This window comes from Oncorhynchus masou, chromosome 12, assembly GCF_036934945.1.
Source record: "Oncorhynchus masou masou isolate Uvic2021 chromosome 12, UVic_Omas_1.1, whole genome shotgun sequence".
NCBI lineage: Eukaryota > Metazoa > Chordata > Actinopteri > Salmoniformes > Salmonidae > Oncorhynchus > Oncorhynchus masou.
The window spans coordinates 81,235,717-81,258,220 of record NC_088223.1 but is presented as its reverse complement, the minus strand read 5'-3'; the positions used below and the strand labels follow the sequence as shown (position 1 = coordinate 81,258,220).

Here is a 22,504-nt window from a genome sequence, read left to right as displayed (position 1 = left end):
GTTCCTGCTCCTCGCGCTCGCCCTGAGGTGAGTGTCACCATCCTGGTACCACCAGTGTCGGCCCCACGCACCAAGCTTCCGGCGACGGTTCCCAGTCCAGAGCTTCTGGGGACAGTTCCCAGTCCAGAGCTTCCGGCGACGTTACACAGTCTTTGCTAAAGTTTCACTTTATTCCAACGATCGTGACAGTACCTCAAGGAAGTGTGTTGTACTCGTTATCTTTGACCATAGCTTTATTTGAAACTATTTTATGAGTTGGGCAGTCCCACTCCGTTTGTATCTTATGAAGAGATATTACTACAGTGTTGGAAAGACAGGGAGGATAGAAGGATGAGTCAAAGGGCAGTTGTCTGGATCAGAACCTATGCTGATTATGGCAGACTGTGTGCTGGACTCAGCTGTTCTAACCCACGGACCACACAGGCCACTCCATTTGATTTTTAGCTTCATCCAATCCACCATATATAAAGATTATTATTTTTTTGTCACAAAATGCTGATTATCTATAAAAATGACTTTTTAAGAATGAATCTAGAGTAAGAAGAAAAAACAAGAACGTTTAGATGATTAATGTCAACCTGGACACAAGGGTAGATGTAACATATTATGTTATCTAACCCTTTTTTGTACTAAGTAGGTGCAAAGTAGCTAAAAAGTAGTAAGCAATTCAAAGTTGCTAATCAGCTAATATCTTAAAGTTTGCAATGATGAGATTCAAACACGCAACCCTTGGGTTGCTAGTCATTCATGTTGTAAGCCTACCCATCCACCCCGACCAACGACCCTATTTTCCTGGATTTAAATTAACTCTAAAATGATACGAATATAGGTTGTCCATATTTGGACAACATCAGTCTCACCGGGACTTGTTTGAATCTCAGCAAGATTTGCTGAAATTTAGGCTCTTTAATGATGGACAACATACTCTAATATACTGTAACATACTGTAATACGACAATAGACCATAGACCACAGCTCACTGAATTTCTCTGCTTACTGTACAGTTATTATACAAAGTCACTTCCATGGTGTCCATATAACGACAGCCTTCCCCTCTGTCATAAGGCATATGATAATCAGTCATTATGAATGGTGGTGCTGGTCATTACCAAACAGGCAGGGTATGGATGGAGGCTGCATTAAAATCTTAAAATACATTGGGAAGACATTTGGTTTATATATGACATACTTTGTTTATATTGAGGTCATGATTTTCAATTAGATCATCAACAAATGCCTTACTAATGACTGGAAAGTGTTACCCAACTGAGTCATCTAGTGGGAGAGGTATGAAGATCCCTGGTTGACTGTTTGTTGTATGAGCTAATGCTTCAGTGTGAGAATGTTGGGGTGGCAGATAGCCTAGTGGTTAGAGCGTTGGACTAATAACTGGAAGGTTGCTAGATTGAATCCCCCCAGCTGACAAGGTAAAAATCTGTTGTTCTGCCCCTGAACGAGGCAGTTAACCCACTGTTCCTATGATGTCATTGTAAATAAGAATTTGACTTGACTAGTTATGTAAAATTAATATTGATTTTGCACTGAAACATACAGGCCCTGATTAGTTCATATCATATTGAGTTATATTTACCAATAGTCATTATCTGAAGGTCATAGTACAGTAGGACCTCATAGACACAAATCTTAATGTTACAGATTGTTCACTCAACTGAACTGGCAATATAAAACTGGCATATGTAAAAGAAAACACGTCTAAATATGCAATAAATATATATTTTCTAAAGGTTGATGCGTGTTTAAGTGAAATTCAAAGTTACAGATATTTCTGTGTTCAAAACAACCGCCATTCCCGACAACTCCGAGTGCATTTCTTCAAGATCCTAATATAGTTTTTTTTTAAATTTGTACCTTTATTTAACTAGGCAAGTCAGTGAAGAACAAATTCTTATTGTCAATGACAGCCTAGGAACTGTGGGTGAAAGACAGATTTGTACCTTGTCAGCTCAGGGATTTGAACTTGCAATCTTCTGGTTATTAGTCCAACACTCTAACCACTAGGCTGCCCTGTCATCCCAGTAAAACAGTACAATTTGAGACAGAACAATGTGTCTCACTAAAAACGGTGGGCACTGAGTAACTGTAACCACAGAGGCGACAGACAGAAAAAAGTAACTTTATCTTTATCCCTGTCATTCAGTAGTCAAATCACAGTACACAAAAATGCTGGATTTACAGAGCTCCAGTGTAAACAACACAATATCAGCTAAGTATGGCAAGCCACAAAAATGAGAACAGCTCCGGCAGCAATAACACTGTATTTGGCTACACAGCTATCTGCTCACACACACACACGATCAAGCTGCAAGTGTCACACATTGAATGGGAAAGTACAGATGTCCTTGACCATAAGAAAGAAACCAACAGTTTGTGAGTGAACAAAGCATTTGATACGTTAGCTCAAGTGAAGTAGTACAACAGTATGACACATCCATTTCTCCATGCATTTATCTGTGACCTGTGACTTAGTAGTGAACTTTCACAAGGCATACATCAAAAAGGCAAAACATCTCAGTTAGTCCAAAGTAAAGGAGCAAAATATAGAATATACTTAGATAACCAAAATGTATAATCCATTGAGTATTAAAGTAGTCCAGGTGTAGAGATATTAGACCTGCAGGTCAGTCCTTCAGTCAGTTGGCAAGGTGTTCCTTTTCATTACACAGCCTGCCGCTCCCTCCATCTTTCCTCAGAGGTTTCATTATCCATCTAAGGTTTTTTTCTCCCGCGGATACAAGAAATGCCTTTGGCAGTTTTTAACAATACCCCTTTGTGCTTCAAACCCCAACTGGGCAGCTGAACATAGTCCCAACAGTTTGTCTTTTTAGATGATAAACAGCAACTTTTTTACAATACTGGAATTATTCCACACAGATGTGTGAATAATACCTACATCTGCACATTTTGAGGAAGTCCACTAGTCGAAACAGAATAGGGGTCAACAGCAGAGCAATGTTCATTGAGAAAGTGGACGTTGATTGGCATCTTTTTCGACCAATTGTGGCTCTCAAGGTTATGATGTTCTTTTGATGATTTTCTTTTGTTGATGATCTTGTTTCAAGGAGAATACAGTCTATCCCATGTAATCAAAAGAACATGTACTGTGTGTATGTAAAAAGTATGGTACGTACAGTGTCCATATTAGTAGAGGACCAGAGTACAAACCAAACAAAAATATAGCACTGTAGTGTCCAAAGAGTGTCCAAAGGTGCTATCCTCGACCCATCCTGTCCGGTCCATCCATACTGTAACTCCTTCTGCCATTACACATGAGTCTGCATGCGTTTCTGCAGCGGCCGCGTCAGGTCTGAGTTCTGCGAGGACGACTGCGAGTAGTGGGAGGAGGAGGAGGCGGCCGAGGCCTTGCTGTCCTTGTCAAACTGCACGTAGCCGTCCTGTTTGCTGTAGCTGCTCACGCTGCTGTCACACTGCGTGTCGATGAAGGAGCTGGAGTCGCTGAGCGAGCCCCGCTGGAACTCACGCTCGCACAGCTCGATGGAGCTACTGCCCATGCCTAGCACGAAACGCTGGCTGTAGTCGTACAGGCGGTTGGGCCCGGCACCCAGCGTGCTGTAGATGTTGGTGAAGGACATGCCTGTGGGCACACGCTGCTTGCCCATGGTGGCTGAAGAGGAAGCTGAAGGGTTCCGGACTTCTGCGCCGCCGGTCTGGCTGGGGGCCATTGACATAGTTGGGGTGCCATGGTGCTCCTTGAAAGTATTGACGCTGTAGTAGCCATTTGTTGGATCCTTGTGGAGGAGACGGGGCAAAGACATAAACAGATGTGTTAATGTTAGGACAGGAGACATAAAATGGAAGGCATATCAGTGCAGTGCAGTTACTATTTTGGTAGTTGTTATTGTGATCAAATGTATAACTCACTGAAAGATTAATTATTACAGTTTGAAAGAGGCACATCTGTTTCTTTATCTGTGTCATCATTAGTCAAACAGGGGAAATGTCAAACAGCACCATCTAATTTCTTCATTTTCTCTTTTCATGATCCAGACATCTGCTCTCATTTGAACAGGAGAGAGTTAGGTTTCTATTATAAATAGCCTACATGTACTTAATGATGAAATATCAATACTCCGAGGCACCATCGATAGTGCCTTCAGAAAGTATTCACACCCCTTGGATTTTTAAATTGATTAAATTTAGATGTTGTGACACTGATCTACACACAATACCCCCCAACATAATTTATTTTTTACAAATTAATAAAACATTTAAAGCTGAAATGTCTTGCGTCAATTATTCAACCCCTTTGTTATGGCAAGTCTAAATATGTTGAGGAGTAAATATTTGCTTAACATGTCACATTAAAAGTCGCATGGACTCACTTTGTGTGTACTAATAGTAGTTTTTTTTATTATTTCCCCATCTCTGTAACCCCACACATACAGTTAATTGTAAGGTCCCTAAACTAAGTAGTGCATTTTATGCACAGATTCAACCACATAGATCAGGGAGCTTTTCAAATGCCTCACAAAGAAGGGCACCTATTAGTAGAGGAGTAAAAATTAAAACAGACACTGAACATCACTTTGAGCATAGTGAAGTTATTAATTATGCTTTGGATGGTGTATCAATACACCCAGTCCATACAAAAATACAGGCATCCTTCCTAACTCAGTTGCCATAGAGGAAGAAAACCGCTTAAGGATTTCACCACCAGGCTCATGGTGATTTTGAAACAGTTACAGAGTTTTAATGGCTGTGATAGGAGAAAACAGAGGATGGGACAATTACGTTGTAGTTACTTTACAATCCTAACCTAAATGGCAGAGTGAAAAGAAGGAAGTCTATACAGAATAAAACAAATATTCCAAAACACTCATCCTGTTTGCAATAAGGCACAAGTAATACTGCCAAAAATGTGGTAAAGAAATTAACTTTTTGTCCTGATACAAAACATTTGCTCGTGGCAAATCCAACACAACACATCACTGAGTACCACTCTTTATATTTTTAAGCATGGTGGTGGCTGCATCATGTTATGCATATTAAATTAAATGTTATTTGTCACATGCACCAAATACAACAGGTATAAACCTTACCGTAAAATGCTTACTGAGAAGCCCTTAACCAACAATGAAATTCAATAAAAAGAGTTAAGAAAATATTTACTAAATAAACTAAAGTAAAAATCTAAAAGTAACACAATGAAATTACTTAACAATAACGAGGCTATATACAGGAGGTACTGTTACCAAGTCAATGTGAATGGGTACAGGTTAGGGGAGGTAATTTGTACATGTTGGTAAGGGTAAAGTGACAATGCATAGATATGCTTGTAATTGTTAAAGACTAGAGAGTTTATTTTTGAATAAAATGAAATGGAATATAGCTAAGCACAAGCAACTTCCTAAATGAAAACCTGGTTCAGTATGCTTTCCAGCAGACACCGGGAGACACATTTACATTTCAGCAGGACAATAACCTAAAACCCAAGGCCAAATATACACTGAAGTTGCTTACCGTGATGACATTGAATGTTCCTGAGTGTCCTAGTTACAGTTTTGACTTGAGTCTGCTTGAAAAACTATGGCACGACTTGAAAATGGCTGTCTAGCAAAGATCAACAACCAACTTGACAGAGCTTGAAAAGTTTAAAAAGAATAATGGGCAAATATTGTACAATCCAGGTGTGCAAAGCTCTTAGAGACTTACCCCAAAATATTCACAGCTGTAATCGCTGCCAAAGGGGATTCTAACATGTATTAACTCAGGGGATTGAATACTTATCTCATCAAGATATATGTTTTATTTTTCATAAATCAAAAATGACATTATTGGTGCCCCGTGTGAGGATGTTTCCGAAAATGTTTCTTCAATGAAGAAGTTGGATAAAAAGGGAGTAGTGTCACACCCTGGTCTATATTTATTATGTTTATCTTCATTTAGTGGGTCAGGCCAGGGTGTGACATGGGTTTATTTTATTTGTGTGTTTCGTCTTGGGGTTGTGTGGGGTGTATAGCATAGTCTATGGCTGCCTGAGGCGGTTCTCAATCAGAGTCAGGTGATTATCGTTGTCTCTGATTGGGAACCATATTTAGGTAGCCATATTCTTTGAGTGTTTTCGTGGGTGATTGTTCCTGTCTCTGTGTCTTCACCAGATAGGACTGTTTAGGTTTTCACGTTTCCGTTTTGTTGTTGTTGTATTGTTCGTGTTTTTTCGTTCTTCAATAAATATGTCTCAAAAGTACCATGCTGCATTTTGGTCCGCTCCTCCTTCAACAGAAGAAAGCCGTGTACAGAATCACCCACCACAACAGGACCAAGCGTCGTGGTAACAAGCAGGTGCCTCGAAAGGAGGAATGAACATGGGAGGAGGAATTGTTCGGAGAAGGACCCTGGGATCAGCCTGGAGAATATCGCCGCCCCAAAGAAGGACTGGAGGCGGGGAGAGCTGAGAGGCGCTGGTATGAGGAGGCAGCGCGGCGACGCGGATGGAAGCCCGAGAGTCAGCCCCAAAAATTTCTTGGGGCGGGGGCTCAGGGAGAGTGTGGCAGTGTCAGGAGTCAGACCTGAGCCCACTCTCCCTGTTTATCGTGAGGAGCCAAGGAGGAGACCAGAACCAGAACCGGTGTTGGAGGTGAGCGAAGCAGAGACTGTGAAGGAGTTAATGGGGAAGTTGGAGGAGAGAGAAATGAGGGAGTTGATGCGTTGGTGCTTTTTGCATGGAATTCACTCGACGGAACATGTCAGGGATTTGGTGGCACCTGGGTCAGCGCTCCATACTCGTCCTGAGGTGCGTGTTAGTCGGCTGGTGAAGTTGGTGCCAGCCTCAGGCCTCCTGTGCACATCCCTAGCCTTGCACGTCCTGTGCCAACACTGCTCTCAAGATCTCCAGTACGCCTTCACGGTCTAGCCCATCCTGTGCCACCTCCACACACCAGTCCTCCGGTAGCAGCTCCCCGCACCAAGCTTCCTGTGCGTGTCCTCGGCCCAGTACCACCAGTGCCAGCACCACGCATCAGGCCTACAGTGCGCCTCGCCTCTCCAGCGCTGCCGGAGTATCCCGCCTGTTTAGCGCAGCCAGAGCCTTCCTCCTCTCCTGCGCTGCCGGAGCCTCCCGCCTGTTCAGCGCTGTCGGAGCCTTTCTCCTCTCCTGCGCTGCTGGAGTCTCCCGCCTGTTTAGCGCAGCCAGAGCCTTCCTCTACAGCGCTGCTGGAGTCTCCCGCCTGTTTAGAGCAGCCCGAGCTGTCAGTCTACATGGAGCAGCCAGAGCTGTCAGTCTACATGGAGCAGCCAGCGCTGTCAGTCTACATGGAGCAGCCAGAGCTGTCAGTCTACATGGAGCAGCCAGAGCTGTCAGTCTACATGGAGCAGCCAGAGCTGTCAGTCTTCATGGAGCAGCCAAAGCTGTCAGTCTGCATGGAGCAGCCGGAGATGCCAGTCAGCCAGACTCTTCCAGATCTGCCGGTCAACCAGACTCTTCCAGATCTGCCGGTCAACCAGACTCTTCCAGATCTGCCGGTCAACCAGACTCTTCCAGATCTGCCGGTCAACCAGACTCTTCCAGATCTGCCGGTCAACCAGACTCTTCCAGATCTGCCGGTCAACCAGACTCTTCCAGATCTGCCGGTCAACCAGACTCTTCCAGATCTGCCGGTCAGCCAGACTCTTCCAGATCTGCCGGTCAGCCAGGATCTTCCAGATCTGCCGGTCAGCCAGGATCTTCCAGATCTGCCGGTCAGCCAGGATCTGCCAGAACCGCCGGTCAGCCAGGATCTGCCAGAACCGTCAACCAGCCAGGATCTGCCGGATCCAACTACCTGGCTGAGCTTCCTCTCAGTGCCGGGCTTCCTCTCAGTGCCGGGCTTCCTCTCAGTGCCGGGCTTCCTCTCAGTGCCGGGCTTCCTCTCAGTGCCGGGCTTCCTCTCAGTGCCGAGCTGCCCCTCTGTCCCGAGCTGCCCCTCTGTCCCGAGCTGCCCCTCTTTCCCGAGCTGCCCCTCCAGTCCAGTGGGGTTCTGGGTGAGGACTACTAAGCCATGGTCGGCGACGAAGGTGGACTATCCTAGAACGCGAGGAGGGGGGACTAAGACATTTTTAGAGTGGGTTCCACGTCCCGCGCCGGAGCCGCCACCATGGACAGACGCCCACCCGGACCCTCCCTATTGTTTTGATGTGCGTCCGGGAGTCCGCACCTTAGGAGGGGGGGGTTCTGTCACGCCCTGGTCTATATTTATTATGTTTATCTTTATTTATTGGGTCAGGCCAGGGTGTGACATTGGGTTTATTTGTGGTGTGTTTCGTCTTGGGGTTGTGTGGGGTGTATAGCATAGTCTATGGCTGCCTGAGGCGGTTCTCAATCAGAGTCAGGTGATTATCGTTGTCTCTGATTGGGAACCATATTTAGGTAGCCATATTCTTTGAGTGTTTTTGTGGGTGATTGTTCCTGTCTCTGTGTCTTCACCAGATAGGACTGTTTAGGTTTTCACGTTTCCGTTTTGTTGTTGTATTGTTCGTGTTTTTTCGTTCTTCAATAAATATGTCTCAAAAGTAATACGCTGCATTTTGGTCCACTCCTCCTTCAACAGAAGAAACCCGTTACAAGTAGGGTAAAGTTGCCCTTAGACACCGATCTTGGGTCAGATTTATATTTCCCAACTAATGGTTATGGTTCAGATTGGGGGAAGGGAAATTGATCCTAGATCTATACCTAGGGGGAACGTCACCCGAACTGCATAAACAGAGTATAAACTTTGCCAGGCTTGATCAAGAGGTATTTATGCCCTAATTATATGTGGTCTAAAGCTGTGACAAAGCAGCACCTATGGTTTCTCTGGTATTCCAATACTTGCATTAATGTGACCAAATTCATATCTAAATCAACAGCTATTTATTATAATGATGAGACATCAAAGAAACAGGCTGATGTGTGCGACATGTGAAAAATAGATAACATGCTTTCGGGGTGTGAAATAGTCATCTCCCACTAACACGAAGAAATCCTCTTATCAGCTAATTAAATAGCCTTAATGATTCCACATGTGGGAGCAGCATATGTTGAATAATTGCAAAGCCAGTTCATTTTCAGTCACAACCTACGTGTGTAAAGTGTTTTCTTCTCTCTTTATGCTACTCCATTTCCTTTCTTGAAATTAATTGATTGTTAGATTCCGGGAGGAGGGAGAAAGACTTTGCTTGCCAACATTCAAATGGGTAAAATACAACATTTGATGTCAGAGCAAGCAGAAATCTTTGTCTGTACTTGTGGCTGGAGGCTACAAAGAACTCTATTAGCGATGGCATGACAGAAAGGGTAGGTCCCTCAAGCGGCGGAATCTCAAGGGTGGGAATTGAATTCGCAGGATGACATCAGGAAGAGGAAGCTCTATGAGAATATACTGTATATTAGCGGTTCACATCTGACCGGAGAGATGGAGAAGGTAACACATCTGACGTGAGAGAAGGAGAAGATAACACGTCTGACCTGAGAGATGGAGAAGGGGTCGCCTCACAGATAAGAGTCAGAGTCAAAGAGTCAGAGTTAAGCCTTTGAATGTGAAAGTGTAAGTCTGGCTTCCTAGAAGTTCCAATATCCCACATTATATTTGCATATCAGTGCTTTAAGGGATAGTCAATCTAAAATAAGGGATTGAGTGTGGTGCCGACAGACATGGAAGCTCTGCCTCTAGCTCCTAAGCGACTTTGCAGTATTATTATTGTTATTTCTTACATTACTAGCCCAGAATGTTTTTTGTGAACTTTTGGATATCAGAGCGACGGTAACACACCAGCACTCTGACCAGAAATAGGACTTTCCCAAACTGGATCTGTTTGGCAATTTTAATAAAGCAAATATGAGGAAAATGCTACCGAAATTCTGTCAACACATTGCTTGTAGTAGTCGCGCTTCAAAAACTCTCGACCATTGTTACTCTCCCTTCCGGGATGGCTAAAATTCCCTCCTCCGCCCTCCCATCGGCAAATCAGATCACGACTCCATTCTGCTCCTCCCTTCCTATAAGCAGAAACTCAAACAGGAAGTATCCGTGCTAAGGTCTGTTCAACGTTGGTTTGATAAATTGGAATCCATGCTTCAAGATTGTTTTGATAACGTGGACTGGGATATGTTCCGGGTTGCCTCTGAGAATAACATTGACGCATACACTGACACAGTGATGAGTTCATCAAGAAGTGTATAGGGGATGTTGTTCCCACTGTAACTATTTAAACTTACCCAAATCAAAAACTGTGGATAGATGGCGATGTTCGCGCAAAACTAAAAGCAAGAAAAACTGCATTTAACCACAGCAAGGTGACTGGGAATACGATTGAATACAAATAGTGCAGTTATGTCCTCCATAAGGCAATCAAACAGGCAAAACATCAGTACAGAGACAACGTGGAGTTGAAATTCAACAGCACAAACAGGGGACGAATGTGGCAGGTACTCAGGTACTCCAGACAATCACAGATTACAAAGGGAAAACCAGCCACTTTGCAGACAATGATGTCTTGCCCCCGGACAAGCTAAACACCTTCTTCGCCCACTTTGGGGATAGTACAATGTCACCGATGCAAGCCGCTCCCAAGGACTGTGGTCTCTCGTTCTCCGTGGCCAACGTGAGTTAAACATTTGAGCGTGTCAACCCTCGCAAGGCTGCCGGCCCAGATGGCATCCCTAGCTGGGTCCTCAGAGCATGCTCAGACCAGCTGGCTGGAGTGTTTATGAACATATTCAATCTCTCTCTATCCCAGTCTGCTGTCCTCACTTGCTTCAAGATGTCTACCATTGTTCCTGTACCCAAGAAATGTAATCAAATTAAATGACCTTCGCCCCGTAGCACTCACTTCTTTCACCATGAAGTGCTTTGAGGCAAGATAAGAACCATATCCCCTCCACCTTAAATGACACCCTAGACCCACTTAAATTTGCATACCACCCCAATAGATCCACAGACGTTACAATCGCCATCGCCATCGCACTGCACACTACCCTATCCTATCTGGAAAGGAGGAATACCTATGTAAGAGTGCTGTTTATTGACTACACCTCAGCCTTCAACATCATAGTATCTTCTAAGCTCATCATTAAGCTTGGGGCCCTGAGAATGAACCCCACAACTGTGTCTGGGACTATCTGATGGGCTGCCCCCAGGTGGTGAAGGTAGGAAACAATAGGGTCCTACAAGGGTGTGTGCTCCACCCCCTCCTGTACTCCCTGTTCACCCATGACTGTGTGTCACGTTCATCATAAGGAGTAGACCAAGATGCAGCGTGATATGTTTCCATCCTTTATTTTGGAATAGAAAACTTCAAAGAACAAAACAACAAAGCGAACAAACGAAACGTGAAGCTATAATAATGCTCACAGGCAACTATACATATACAAGATCCCAAAAAGCACAATGGGGAAATGGCTACCTAAATATAATCCCCAATCAGAGACAACGATACACAGCTGCCTCTGATTGGAAACCATACCAGGCCAACATAGATATACAATTCCCCTAGATAACCCAAGCATAATCACACCCCAACCTAACCAACTTAGAGAATATACAGCTCTCTATGGTCAGGGCGTGACACTGTGTGGCCACACATTCCTCCAACTCACCAAGTTTGCAGATAACACAGCAGTAATAGGCCTGATTATCAACAATGATGAGACAGCTTATAGGCAGGGGGAAAATAACTTCTCCCTCAATGTCAACAAAACGAAGGAGCTGAATGTGGACAGCAGAGGTAGCACACTTACATCCACATCGACGGGGCCGCAGTGGAGCAGGTGAAAAGCTTCATGTTCCTCGGCGTACATATCACTGAAAATCTGAAACGGCCCACCCACACAGACAGTGTGGTGAAGTAGGCACAACAGCAGTTCTTCAACCTTAGGAGGCTGAAAAAATTTGGCTTGGCCCCTAAGACCCTCACAAGCTATTACATGTGCACCACTGAGAGAATCCTGTCGGGTTGTATCACCGCCTGGTACGGCAACTGCACCACCCACAACCGCAGGGCTCTCCAGAAGTTGGTGAAGTCTGTCCAACGAATCACCGGGGACACACTGCCTGCCCTTCAGAACACCTACAGCACCCAATGTCACAGGAAGGACAGAAAGATCATCAAGGACATCAACCACCTGGCGCACCGCCTGTTCACCCCGTTATCAACCAGAAGGCGAGGTCATTACAGGTTCATCAAAGCTGGGGCAGAGAGACTGAAAAACAGCTTCTATCTCAAGGTCATCAGACTGTTAAATAGCCATCACTAGATGACCTCCACCCAGTATCCTGCCCTGAACATATGTAAAACGGCTAGCTTAGTTAGCGGTGAGCGCTAAATAGCGTTTCACATCCTTTACACATAGTCACTGAATATAGTCACTGTCACTAGCTGGCTACACCACCTGGTTACTTAAACCTGCACCTAAGAGGCTGCTGCCCTATGAACTAAGTGGTCAAGTAAATAAAGGAACACTGGTCACCTTAATAATGTTGACATACTGTTTTACTAATTTCATATGTATATACTGTATTCTATTTGATGCCATCCTATTCAGCTATTGCTGTATAATACTATTCTATCCTATGTATTCAATTCTACTAAATATTCTATCCACATGCTGTCCATAATGTCTACACATCCCATTACATATATACAGCACCTGTCAAAAGTTTGGACACCCCTACTCATTCAAGGGTTTTTCTTACTTAAAAAAAAACTATTTTCAACATTATAGAATAATAGTGAAGACATAACAACTGTGAAATAACACATGAATCGTGTGGTAACCAAAAAAGTGTTAAACAAATCAAAACGTTTTTTTGTTGTTGAGATTCTTCAAAGTAGCCAACCTTTGCCTTGATGACAGCTTTGCACACTCTTGGCATTCTCTAAACCAGATTCATGAGGTAGTCTCCTGGAATGCATTTCAATTAACATGTGTGCCTTGTTAAAAGTTAATTGTTGGAATTTCTTTCCTTCTTAATTAATGCATTTGAGCCAATCAGTTGTGTTGTGACAAGGTAGGGGTGGTATACAGAAGATAGCCCTATTTGGTAAAATATCAAGTCCATATTATGGCAAGAACAGCTCAAATAAGCAAAGAGTAACGACAGACCATCTTAAGACATGAATGTCAGTCAATCCAGAAACTTTTAAGAACTTTAAAAGTTTCTTCAAGTGCAATCGCAAAAACCATGAAGTGCTCTGATGAAACTGGGTCTCATTTGGACCGCCACAGGAAAGGAAGATAAAGAGATACCTCTGCTGCAGAGGATAGGTTCATTAGATTTACCAGCCTCAGAAATTGCAGCCAAATAAATGCTTCCCAGAGTTCAAGTAACAGACACATCTCAACATCCACTGTTCAGAGGAGACTGTGTGAATCAGGCCTTCATGGTTGAATTGCTGCAAAGAAACCACTACTAAAGGACACCAATAAGAAGAAGAGACTTGCTTGAGCCAATAAACATGAGCAATGGACATTAGACTGGTGGAAATCTGTCTTTTGGTCTGACAAGTCCAAATTTGAGATTTTTGGTTCCAACCGACGCAGAGTAAGTGAATGGATGATCTCCATATGTGTGGTTCCCATCGTTAAGCATGGAGGAGGAGGCGTGATGGTGTGTGGGTGCTTTACTGATGACACTGTCTGTGATTTATTTAGAATTCAAGACACACTTAACCAGCATGGATAGCACAGCATTCTGCAGCGATACGCCAACCCATCTGGTTTGTGTTTAGTGGGGCTATCATTTGTTTTTCAACAGGACAATGACCCAAAATACACATCCAGACTGTGTAAGAGCTATTTGACCAAGAATAAGAGTGATGGAATGCTGCATCAGATGACCTGGCCTCCACAATTTGTTTATTTTTGATTTCACCTTTATTTAACCAGATAGGCCATTTGAGAATAAGTTCTCATTTACAACTGCGACCTGGTCAAGATAAAGCAAAGCAGTGCAACAAAAAACAACAACACAGAGTTACACGTGGGATAAACAAAAGTACAGTCAATAACACAATAGAAAAATCTGTATAAAGTGTGTGCAAATGGCGTAAGGAGGTAAGGCAATAAATAAGCCATGGTAGCAAAGTAATTACAATTTTGCAAATTGAGACTGGAGTGATAGATGTGCAGATGATGATGTGCAAGTAGAAATACTGGTGTGCAAAAGAGCAAAAAAAGTCAATAAAAACCATATGGGGATGAGGTAGGTAGTTGGATGGGCTATTTACAGATGGGCTGTGTATATTATATAGATATATATATATATATATATATATATATATAGGCTATATATATATATATATATATATATATATATATATATATATATATATATATATATATTTAAATATTATATATTATATACAAATATTATATTTGTATATATATAATGTTCATTTTGCCTCAAGGTGCCTCCAGAACTTGTTCATGCCAATCAGATTAGATGGGTGCATCCCAATAATATATAATTTATCCTGAAGTGTACACTTGTTCACTACTTCCCACAAATCTGAAAGCATTGGATTGCTGGAGATATGGGCCAGTGAAAGTTTCCACCATATTTTATTTCAAATCAGTGAAGGGAAGTGAACAAGTGCACACTTTGGGAGGAAGGAGAGATAATTGGGGGACATAGCCAATAATTTCTCATGTTTGAATTGAAGAGATTACCTCCAATTTAGACGTTAACTTTTCCATCAATTCAGGAACTCTAACGTGGTTGCGGATGCCTAATGGAATTTAGAAGAATTAAGAACCACACTACCTGCTTTTGACGTTTCTCCTCAATCCCTTTGAAATTCAATCACTCGTCCATTCTTTAATCTGCATATTTCTACTTTCAGTTATATATAATAGAAATGAAGGGTTATAAGCGGGAGAGTGGTCTATCTATAATAGGGAAAACAAAATATACACGACGAAGGATTTGCAGGTACTCCCTTCTACTCTACATTGACTTGCTCATGGGTATCTTAATAGGCAGCCTTGTTTCATGCAACTCCTACTGGTTATTTTCAGAACACTCCAGTACTGTAGATCTAGAGAGGTTCTCCTTAGAATAGATGTGGATTGTGACTGAAATAAGATTCCTTACATATGAGCAGAACATCAATAAGCCATTCTGTGTGGAAAAAGAAGAAGAAACAGAATAGGAGTACCTACTGAATAGAATACATGTTCCTCCTAGAACTAGAATATGGTGTACATTTTAAGACATTCCTGATGCTGTATCACTGCCCCATGTATGCCTGGCTCTGTGCCCACTTTAATGTCCTAGAGAAGAAACAGAATAGGAGTACTAACTGAATATAATATATGTTTTTCCTTGAACTGTAGTGCAGTGTACAGTGCACATTTTAGGACATCCCTACTAATGCTGTATCACTGCCTTGTGTATGCCTGGCTCTATGCCCACCTTAATGTGCTGGAACTCCTTCTCTTCCTCTTGTAGGACTTCCAGCTGCTTCAGGACAGACTCCTGTGCCTGGAAGTCCCCACGCTCAATCTGAGACACCAAGGGGGCAGACATGTCACTGAATGGCTGTTTGATATTCTTGTACTATCAGCGGTGGAGTGGAGGGTAAACGCATGCAAACACTGTTTTTATTTGGTTAATAGCATTTACATGCATATTTACGTTAAATAAGCATGGTTGTCTGTTTTCAGGGTTAACCCACTTTTATTTTTTAATGCTACATTCCTGAGTAAAATGCCATGTCTAAATTAGAGCTTTGGGTTACTGTGTTTGCAGTAAGTCTGTAGATGGATGTACTGTAGAATGAAAAATGTTCTTCAATGAACTGTTGATTAGAACATTTTCAATCAATTCAGATGTACTATCGATGGACTCGTAAATTACATGCGGAGAGGAGAGTAGCGTTCAACTCACCATCATCTGCTTGATTGCTGTGTGTTCCTCTGTTTCCCGCGCTGAGTTGTGATCCTTGTGAACAATCTCCACCCGGATGTCGTTTTTTGCCAAACCCACTCCTTTGAGGTCTGTAGAGAGACAGGGAAACTGATTGGCACCACTGACAGAAGTCCTCTGGCACCGCATCATACCACATCCGAGCGGCTTTAAAAGCTGTGGCCCCTTAGATCTCTTGATGGGAGCTTGGAGAGTCCCTTAGCTCCACAGCGAGACCACAGACAGCATCAGCATCATAACATGTTCTTTGGTGGACTGGAACTATTCTACACTCCCACAGAAGTCACAGCTCATTACAAAACTGGGTTCTGCTTTATTTGAAGTGCATATTATGTAGGCTTCATAAGCACTGCATAAATGGGTCACAAATCATCTATAACCATATTCCGTGCTCTATAAAATATTAATAACTATGAACAAATACATTGGTGGGTATGTCACCCAGTTAAGCCACATTATGAATCTTTACAGAACATGATATAGGCTTAAAAATGAGCAACCCTTCAGTGCTAGGGCTATGTGTGCAAAAGAATACATTGAAGACATGCATAATGCTTAACTCCTCACCATAAATACTCATGTGTGTAAATATTAACCACCGGCAGTTGACACAGGGTATGCCAGAAGCATTTATGAATTATTCGATTATAAGGTGTCATGTGCTGCTTATTTATGTGTTCTGGACATTATATAGGGCACTGTATATGTCACGCCTTGGTCATTGTATTTTGTGTTTTCGTTATATATTTGGTTAGGCCAGGGTGTGACATGGGTTTATGTATTGTATTTTCGTATTGGGGTTTGTAGTATTTGGGATTGCGGCTGAGTAGGGGTGTTGTATAGGTTTGGCTGCCTGAGGCGGTTCTCAATCAGAGTCAGGTGATTGTCGTTGTCTCTGATTGGGAACCGTATTTAGGTAGCCTGGTTTTCACTTTGTATTTCATGGGTGATTGTTCCTGTCTCTGTGTAGGTTTCACCAGATAGGCTGTAATAGGTTTCACGTTCCGTTTGTTGTTTTTGTATTTATTTGTTATTTCATGTATAGTTCTGTTATTTGTTTCATTAAAGAACATGAGTAACCAACACGCTGCATTTCGGTCCGACTCTCTTTCGACAAACGAAGAACGTCGTTACAGAATCACCCACCATACACGGACCGAGCAGCGTGTCAACAGGCAGGAGCAGCCCAAAGAGGAGCAGCCCAAAGAGGAGCCGCGTATTAAGGATTTCTGGACATGGGAGGAAATCCTTGATGGGAGAGGACCCTGGGCTAAACCAGGGGAGTGTAGCCGCCCAAAGGTGCAGCAGGCGAAGAGGAAACAGGAACTGGAAGGAAAAGGACCCAGGGCTCAGCCTGGTGAATATCGCCGCCCCAAGGAGGAACTAGAAGCGGATAAAGCGGAGAGGCGCTGGTATGAGGAGGCAGCACGGCGACGTGGATGGAAACAGGAGCAGCCCAGAGAGGAGTACAGTATGGATATTACGACTTGGGAAGAAATAGACAGGTGGGCGGCCGATCCAGAGAGAGTGCCGGAGCCCGCCTGGGATACGCTGGAGCAGTGCGAAGAGGGCTATAGGAGAATGGAATCGGAAAAAAAGACACAGCGGCACAGAGCGAAGCCCCAAAAATTTCTTGGGGGGGGGGCTATCAGGGAGTATGGCTGCGTCAGGTAGGAGACCTGCGCAAACTCCCTGTGCTTATCGGGGGCTAGAGAGACCGGGCAGGCACCGTGTTATGCAGTGGTGCGCATGGTGTCCCCAGTGCGGGTGCATAGCCCGGTGCGGTATATTTCAGCTCCGCGTATCGGCCGGGCTAGATTGAGCGTTGAGCCAAATGCCATGAAGCCGGCTCTACGCATCTGGTCCCCAGTGCGTCTCCTTGGGCAGGCTTACATGGCACCAGCCTTGCGCTCGGTGTCTCCGGTTCGCCTACATAGCCCAGTGCGGGCTATTTCTCCTCACAGCACTGGCAGGGCAACCGAGAGTATTCAACCAGGTAAGGTTGGGCAGGCTCGGTGCTCAAGAGCTCCAGTGCGCCTGCACAGTCCGGTCTATCCAGTACCACCTCCACACCCCAGCCCTCCGGTAGCAGCTCCCCGCACTAGGCTTCCTGTGTGTGTCCTCGGCCCAATACCACCAGTGCCAGCACCACGCATCAGGCCTACAGTGCGCCTCGCCTCTCCTGTCCTGTCGGAACCTTTCTCCTCTCCAGCGCTGCCGGAGCCTACTACCTGTTCGGAGCAGCCTAAGCTGCTAGTCTGAATGGAGCAGCTAGAGCTGCCAGTCTGCAAGGAGCTGCCAGTCTGCATGGAGCAGCCAGAGCCGTCAGTCAGCATGAAGCAGCCAGAGCCGTCAGTCTGCCAGGATCTGCCAGTCAGCCAGACTCTTCCAGATCTGCCAGTCAGCCAGACTCTTCCAGATCTGCCAGTCAGCCAGACTCTTCCAGATCTGCCAGACAGCCAGACTCTTCCAGATCTGCCAGTCAGCCAGACTCTTCCAGATCTGCCAGTCAACCAGACTCTTCCAGATCTGCCAGTCAGCCAGACTCTTCCAGATCTGCCAGTCAGCCAGACTCTTCCAGATCTGCCAGTCAGCCAGACTCTTCCAGATCTGCCAGTCAGCCAGACTCTTCCAGATCTGCCAGTCAACCAGACTCTTCCAGATCTGCCAGTCAGCCAGACTCTTCCAGATCTGCCAGTCAGCCAGACTCTTCCAGATCTGCAGCCAGACTCTTCCAGCCAGACTCTTCCAGATCTGCCAGTCAGCCAGACTCTTCCAGATCTGCCAGTCAGCCAGACTCTTCCAGATCTGCCAGTCAACCAGACTCTTCCAGATCCGCTAGTCAGCCAGGATCCCAGATCTGCCAGTCGCCAGGATCTGCCAGTCAGCCAGGATCCGCCAGTCAGCCAGGATCTGCCAGATCTGCTAGTCAGCCAGGATCCGCCAGTCAACCAGGCCAGATTTGCCCATTCAGCCAGGATCCGCCAGTCAGCCAGGATCCGCCAGTCAGCCAGGATCTGCCAGATCTGATAGTCAGCCAGGATCCGCCAGTCAACCAGGATCTGCCGGATTCAACTGCCTGGCTGAGCTTCATCTCGGTACTGGGCTTATTCTCGGTACTGGGCTTCTTCTCAGTACTGGGCTTCTTCTCAGTACTGGGCTGCCTCTCAGTCCCGAGCTGCCCCTCAGTCCCGAGCTGCCCCTCAGTCCCGAGCTGCCCCTCAGTCCCGAGCTGCCCCTCAGTCCCGAGCTGCCCCTCAGTCACGAGCTGCCCCTCAGTCACGAGCTGCCCCTCAGTCACGAGCTGCCCCTCAGTCACGAGCTGCTCCTCAGTTTAGTGGGGTTCTGGGTGAGGACTATTCGGCCATGGTCGGCGGCGAGGGTGAATCATCCCAGGACGCGAAGGGGAGGAACAATGACATTTATGAAGTGGGGTCCACGTCCCGAGCCAGAACCGCCACCATGGACAGACGCCCACCCGGACCCTCCTTATGGTTTTGAGGTGCGTTTGGGAGTCCGCACCTTAGGGGGGGGGGGGTTCTGTCACACCTTGGTCATTGTATTTTGTGTTTTCGTTATATATTTGGTTAGGCCAGGGTGTGACATGGGTTTATGTATTGTATTTTCGTATTGGGGTTTGTAGTATTTGGGATTGCGGCTGAGTAGGGGTGTTGTATAGGTTTGGCTGCCTGAGGCGGTTCTCAATCAGAGTCAGGTGATTGTCGTTGTCTCTGATTGGGAACCGTATTTAGGTAGCCTGCTTTTCACTTTGTATTTCGTGGGTGATTGTTCCTGTCTCTGTGTAGGTTTCACCAGATAGGCTGTAATAGGTTTCACGTTCCATTTGTTGTTTTTGTATTTATTCGTTATTTCATGTATAGTTCTGTTATTTGTTTCTTTAAAGAACATGAGTAACCAACACGCTGCATTTCGGTCCGACTCTCTTTCGACAAACGAAGAACGTCGTTACAGTATACCTGAGTGTCACTGAAATTGATGATAACTTTCATATACAATCATATCCTTGTGTTGGCAGGATCCGTATTCCTTAAACAGATAGCAGTGACTGCTGTCATTCATGGACATTATACACATTAATATTTCTGTAGCACTTATGCATGGCACTAGTGAAATACACTTTATCGATAGCCTATGATATGGTAAGATCATATACAAGGGTTACTTACTCTCTGTTTTAATTTTGCTTGCCAGGTCTCTCTGGCGAGAGGAGATGGATACGGGTAAGGAGGACATGACAAGGTGAACGTCTTCTGTGGTCAACAACAACAGCAACAACAACAACATGGTTAACAGCAGTCTACATTGACCGTGTGTATGTATGTATATATATATATATATATATATATATATATATATATATATGAAGCTGTATCACTACACTCCAACAGCGACGGTCAGTGCCGTTTAAGATGGGGGAGGACAATTTTTTGGTTTTAATGAGCATGGCCTTATTTCTATTAAAGCATATTGGATGACTGTCATTCCTATTCCATTCAACCAGTTCAATGTAACATGGATAGGTTTAGGCTACTACATGATCCTCAACTGTTCCCTATATTCATCATAAGGTTGCTACAACCTAGCCTATGAATGAAAGATTACAACGTAGGTGCATACAGGTCGAGAGAAACGTGAGGTGACATGGACATTATACTATTATTGCCTGCATCTAGCTAATATAGGGTTTAATCATTAGTCCAACAGTTGCAAACGAGAGTTTCTATTGGACAAATTCAGGTGTGTTTATCCCCGTATTGTTCTGAAACATTTTTGAAAATAATTGGTGGAATGAATACATCCCCTGTAAATACAGTTTGCTTTCATAACAGGCACGTTGTACTCCTTCTCACATCTATGCGCTCTCCTCCTCTCACCTTTGCCCCTTGTTGTTTGTGGATTTCAATGCACTGCATGTGACCAAGCGAAAAAACCTTTCCAAGCCAAACAATATCATAACTGCCACACACAGCCTACATTGTTGTCACCATATTAGCTAAAGTAATGTTGTAGTCAACATAGCTAATATAACTAACACGTTAGTAAAGCTGCTACAATCATGCAGTGACATTACAGTGTACAGTCAGTAAGCAGTTTTGCACTTACACTGGCGGGCCCTGGTGGACATAAATTAGTAAAACCAAAAGCTTACCCTAACTTAGACGAGTTCCAGTTTTGTGTTGGATAGTCATAGCCAGCTTGCTAACATAGCATCCCTCTGTTTTAGCAGGGTGTTTGAGTAGGCTAAACTAGCTAGCTGCATTTACTAGTTAAATAAGGGCAACAGAAAGTGAAAACAAAAATGAAGAAATCTCTCTCTATCTCTCGCTCTCTCTCGTGGTTCTCCTTCATTTTGGAAGAAATTAATTTGTTCAAAACTGTTCACGTATTGTCTCTCTCTCTCTCTTTGAGTCAACTACTCACAACAATTTTTGCACTGCAGTGCTAGTTAGCTGTATTTGATTCTTTCAGTACTAACGTCATTGATGGAAACTAGCTGTCCTCCGGCTACACCATGGTGCTACCCTACACAGTGATGCTGAGGCTACTGTAGACCTTTATTGCAAAGTAGAATGATTCAATCAAATATTTGGTGAAGTGATTATATTTAGTATAGTTGTATCTAAAAAGGTAACTTTTTAAATGTTTTACAACTTTTATTTTTCTGAAAATCACGAGGAGTATGGTCCTCCCCTTCCTCCTCTGAGGAGCCTTCACGGCACTCCACTGTGTAGGCTGTGTTTTATATCAGATAAGGATATTGCTTTAAAGGAGAAGTTTGCCTTTTTACAACCACATCTCTATTTGTAATGTAAATGGCATGTTATAAAAGGGTACACACACCTTTTTTGTGATTTCACTTTTTTTGTTTTACAGTACTGTACCCCAAACAGCAAATCACCTTCTCATCCTTGTTGTGTAGTATGGGGTACTGAAAAAACACGAACAAATGCTCCAAAAACACCCAAATACAGTATTTTAGAAATGGCAAAGCTCTCAGTATAGTGAGGCAGGTCTTCCGATGTTCTACACATGAAATTGTGTCATTACAAACTTTATCCGCAATGTTATATTCCCTTTTGCACGACTCGAGACGTTTCCCCTATCCAGCTGTTCCATTCTCTGTGTAGCCTGCTGCTACATGCAAGTGCCAAAATAAAGAAAATAGGGCGTTGTGCCAACCACAAATGCGTCTTTGGCATAGTGTCTGGAACTTCATGTGTGGAAGAACCGCATGCTTTATACTTTATATCCTTTATGTACTCAAGTGTTTCCTTTATTTCAGCAGTTCTTTATAGATTGGACAGAGAGGTATAGCCCGAGCCGCTACAAAATGGAATATAACGCTGCGGATAAAGTTTGGAATGACACAATTTCATGTGTACAACATCTAAAGACCTGCATCACTATAATGAGAGCTTTCTTAAATTATGTATTTGGGTGTTTTAGGAGCCATGTTTTTTTCGGGCCACAATACTAAACAATGTGGATGAGGAAGTGATTTGCTGTTTGGGGTAAGTTTCTCAAAAACGTGAAATCACAAAATGGTGACTGGACCCTTCTAT

General features: G+C 44.0%; 1 protein-coding gene across 2 annotated transcripts in view; it reads right to left on the bottom strand.

The window, feature by feature from the left end:
• Positions 1-2,118: 2,118 nt before the first annotated feature.
• Positions 2,119-22,504, bottom strand: part of LOC135550924 (kin of IRRE-like protein 3) — a 267,107-nt gene continuing 246,721 nt past the window's right edge. For both annotated transcript variants that reach the window (XM_064982166.1, XM_064982167.1), the window contains 4 exons: positions 20,108-20,191; positions 15,882-15,991; positions 15,408-15,497; positions 2,119-3,767 (listed from right to left, as the gene is read on the bottom strand). In XM_064982166.1, coding sequence (XP_064838238.1) covers positions 3,282-3,767; positions 15,408-15,497; positions 15,882-15,991; positions 20,108-20,191 — 770 coding nt within the window. In that variant the 3' untranslated portion in view covers positions 2,119-3,281. The remainder of the gene's footprint in view (positions 3,768-15,407; positions 15,498-15,881; positions 15,992-20,107; positions 20,192-22,504) is intronic.